This window comes from Propithecus coquereli, unplaced genomic scaffold, assembly GCF_000956105.1.
Source record: "Propithecus coquereli isolate 6110/MARCELLA unplaced genomic scaffold, Pcoq_1.0 Scaffold501, whole genome shotgun sequence".
NCBI lineage: Eukaryota > Metazoa > Chordata > Mammalia > Primates > Indriidae > Propithecus > Propithecus coquereli.
The window spans coordinates 828,782-832,287 of NW_012150853.1; the positions used below are offsets into that span (position 1 = coordinate 828,782).

A 3,506-nucleotide genomic window follows, 5' to 3' on the forward strand; every position below is an offset into this window, starting at 1 on the left:
CACACTAAGCAAGAAAACAACCTTGAGGAAACCAGAGTGCAGCTGGCTCGGTGATCTTCGGCTGCTGTGACACAAACCGGGGGCTTCAAACAACAAAGTGGATTCTCTCACAGTTCTGGAGGCCAAAGCGTCACTGCTGCCCTCCCTCTGCAGGCTCCGGGGAGGGTCCTTCCTGCATCCCTGGGCTGTGGCTGCACCGCCCCAGCCTCTGCTCCCAGACCCCCCTGCCGTCTCATAAGGACACGTACAAGACTGAGGGCCCAGCCCGACCACCCGAGGGCTCGCATCCCAGGAGCCTTCACCGTGTCTGCAGAGATCCTTCCCAAGTCAGAGCAAGTTCACGGGCTCTGGGGGAACACGTCCCCTGAGGCCACCGCCGAGCACTGCCATCCCGCGGGGCGTGTCCAGAGGCCTCTGGGTCCCCTGGAGCATCTCCCGGCCCCTCAATTACCCCCTCTTCCATCTCCTCCTCCCCCCACGTGACCCAAAGCCATGTGAAGACACCACACAAGTCTAAGGACACTTTCTTCCCAACAAGGGGACATCTGGGGGCCACGGAGTGCCCGACAGGTGTGGCTGCCGTGGTCGGTGCTGAGAAACGCCACGGCCGGTCCACAGCCCGGGGGAACCCAAGGACCCTGCACGTTGGGCCTCTCTCCCCCAGCCCCGAGTAAGAGCAAAGGTCAAGGGTAAAAAGAAACCGAGGCAGGAACCACCTTCAACTCACCCCTCCGTCAGATCCTCCCAGGGAGAGCCCCTTCTCCGCTATGCTGTGGGGGATAATATTGAGTCAGAATTTAGTTACTGGAATTATCCAAGATGTATCGAGGCAAAATATCAATCAGCATAATTCAGGTAACGTAATAGATTCTGTTTGTCTAATGTTCATGATGCAAATGTTTAGACCAAAGGACTGAACTTTCTAAGTTAAGTGGGCGACGATATCGTTACTGCCGTCTTGTTAACACACGACTCGGCTTAGAAACCACCAGGCTTAACTTCCCGTCTTTTCACTAAGAGCCAATGGTGCCGCACACAGCGTGAGGCCGGGAGCCTCGGGAGTGTTCCTGGAATGGGCTGAACTGCTCCGAGTCTCTCCTGGGACCGTAGAGGACCCTGCAGATGGGCCGGGCTCCCTCGGAGTCCCAGGGGCACGGCACTGGACTGGGAGGACAGCCCAAGGGCCAGATGACGCTCCACATGCTTTGAGTCTAAACAACTGGTCCGAAAATCAAAGCTTTCAAGATCTTGTTTTTCAAATCTCAACAAGGAAAAATGCAGGGCCAGCTGCTTCCGGCAAGCACCTGTGCTGCCACAAGCCATGGCCAGGCTGGCGGAAGGGCTGACCCAGCTTCAGACAGACACAGAAACATCAGGTAGCCACTGACCACCGAGGCTCGGAGAGCACGAGTCTCACACGTGCGGGGCTCCCGCAAGAGCCGTGGGGACAGCATCTCCCCGGAGAGGAGGCCGCGCCCTGGGAAGGTTCTGCCAGCGACAGCATCCCCGAGGGTCACGGCCTTTCCTCCTAGAAACTGGAAAATCCAACCTTTGCCTTTGAAAGCACAAAAGGAAATTCTTAAGGAATTATAATGAAATCTTTTAAGTCATTTTTTCAGTAGTAATTTTTGTCTTCCTGCCCCAGGCCCACTTTCCCATCTGTTTGCTTAAATCTGACCAGCGAACACCCTGGGACAAGGCGCTCAGAGGAGGGCGGTTACCTGCGAATCCGCTCCGCTTCCTGCCTGGTGATGACGACGTCGGTGACGCCTCTGCCGCACTTCCTGGGGGTGCAGCCTGGAGAAACGACAGGCGGGGGAGATGCTAACTTAGACGTCGGCCCCAGGGACGGCGGCTCTGGCGAGGTGGGGCTGGAAGGCCCCTCCAGGATTAGAGTGGCCACATCTGGCTAACGTACCCGGGTAAGCACGAACTTCAGATAAGCAACCGCCGCGCACAGACGTGCGCCCGGGCAGGATCCCGGGAGTCTGTGTCCCACTGGGCGTCCTGTGTTCCCGGAGGCCCCGGCTGACGGGTTAATCCAGAAGCACCTGTCGCTGCTCCCAAGCCCTGGGAAAGCCACAGAAGCGACCCCAGACGTGGTGTTGACAATATTCTCGAACCATCACCAACGGCAGGGCCGCGCACTCATCAGCGCCCGGCAGGAAATCCTCCAGGAATAAGCAAAGCTGAGTTTGTAATTCTACTCTTGGCCCTAATACTGTCACGGCAGAGAGTCTAACTCCCCTTTGGCAACTGATGGCGAACGAGACAGAATTGGTGAGGACAGAGGGTCTGTGCTGTGAGTCGGAATAGGACAAGCACGTGGAACTCTGCACACAGCCATGGACGACACATTCTCCCCAGATACGCGGGGACCACAAACAAAGACAGGCCACACGTTAGGCCACGAAGAAAGCCTAAAGTGATCTCAAAGAACTGATGTCATATGGCTCGTGTTACCTAACTACGACACGAGCAGCTTTGACATCAGTTTTTAAAAAGAGAGAATCAGCTGGGCTTGGTGGCTCACACCTGTAATCCTAGGAGGCCGAGGCGGGAGGATCACTTGAGCTCACAAGTTTGAGACCAGCCTGAGCAAGAGCGAGACCCTGTCTCTACTAAAAATAGAAAAATGAACAAGCATGGTGGTGGCGTCTGGAGTCCCAGCTACTCGGGAGGCCGAGGTGGGAGGATCACTTGAGCCCAGGAGTTCGAGGCTGTAGGGAGCTATGACGATGCCACCGCACTCCAGCCCAGGTGACACAGCGAGCCTTTGTCTCAAAAAATAAAAATAGAAAAGTTTCCACGATAACTCATGGATCAAAAAATAATTCCAGAAATTAGAAAATACTTATAAAACAATAATGAAAACACCATATGTCAAGATTCCGGAGATCTGAGACTTCTGTGTACGGTCAAGGTGGAGCAGTAACCAGGACTGGATGCAGCCTCCTACCTGAAACAACCAAAAACCAGACAAAACTCATGAAACCTGGGTTCCTAAGGCCCTGGACACCAGGCAAGGAGGGACAGAGACCCTGACAGACAGGAAACAGTCGGTTGAGCCTCATGGCTGACCCAGCCAGGGAGGGGCAGGGACAGAACAGAGCCCGTGGCCGACGGTGACACGGGTCCCCTCAAGTGTGCACACAGGACCAGAAGGAGTTGAGAAAAGAACTGTGACAAAAAGATCAGAGCGGACAGGACAAAACTGAGCTGTGAGCAGCTGGCAGCGCTGGTGTGCGTGGGACACAGCCTACGGCAGGCAGCCCCTCACCCCCCAACCAGCCTCTGACCGGCCAGGGGCTGCATGGCAGGACCAGCACCAGCCAGAGCCCAGCTCGGTCCTCAGCCAGGCTTTGGGTGCATTCTGACTATTTTTATTTTTTTAGAGACAGGGTCTTCTCTGTTGCCCAGGCTGGAGTGCAGTGGTGAGAACACAGCTCAGTGCAGCCTCAAATTCCTGGGCGATCCTCCTGCCTCGGCCTCCCAAAGTGCTGGGA

General features: G+C 55.8%; 1 protein-coding gene across 1 annotated transcript in view; it reads right to left on the minus strand.

Annotated features, from left to right (window-relative positions):
* The window catches only part of OGFOD3 (2-oxoglutarate and iron-dependent oxygenase domain containing 3), a 17,579-nt gene that overhangs the window by 6,793 nt on the left and 7,280 nt on the right, over positions 1–3,506 (minus strand). The window contains exons 3-4 of the mRNA XM_012656446.1: positions 1,722–1,797; positions 728–770 (exon numbers count right to left, since the gene is read on the minus strand). Of these exons, the coding sequence (XP_012511900.1) occupies positions 728–770; positions 1,722–1,797 (119 nt within the window). The remainder of the gene's footprint in view (positions 1–727; positions 771–1,721; positions 1,798–3,506) is intronic.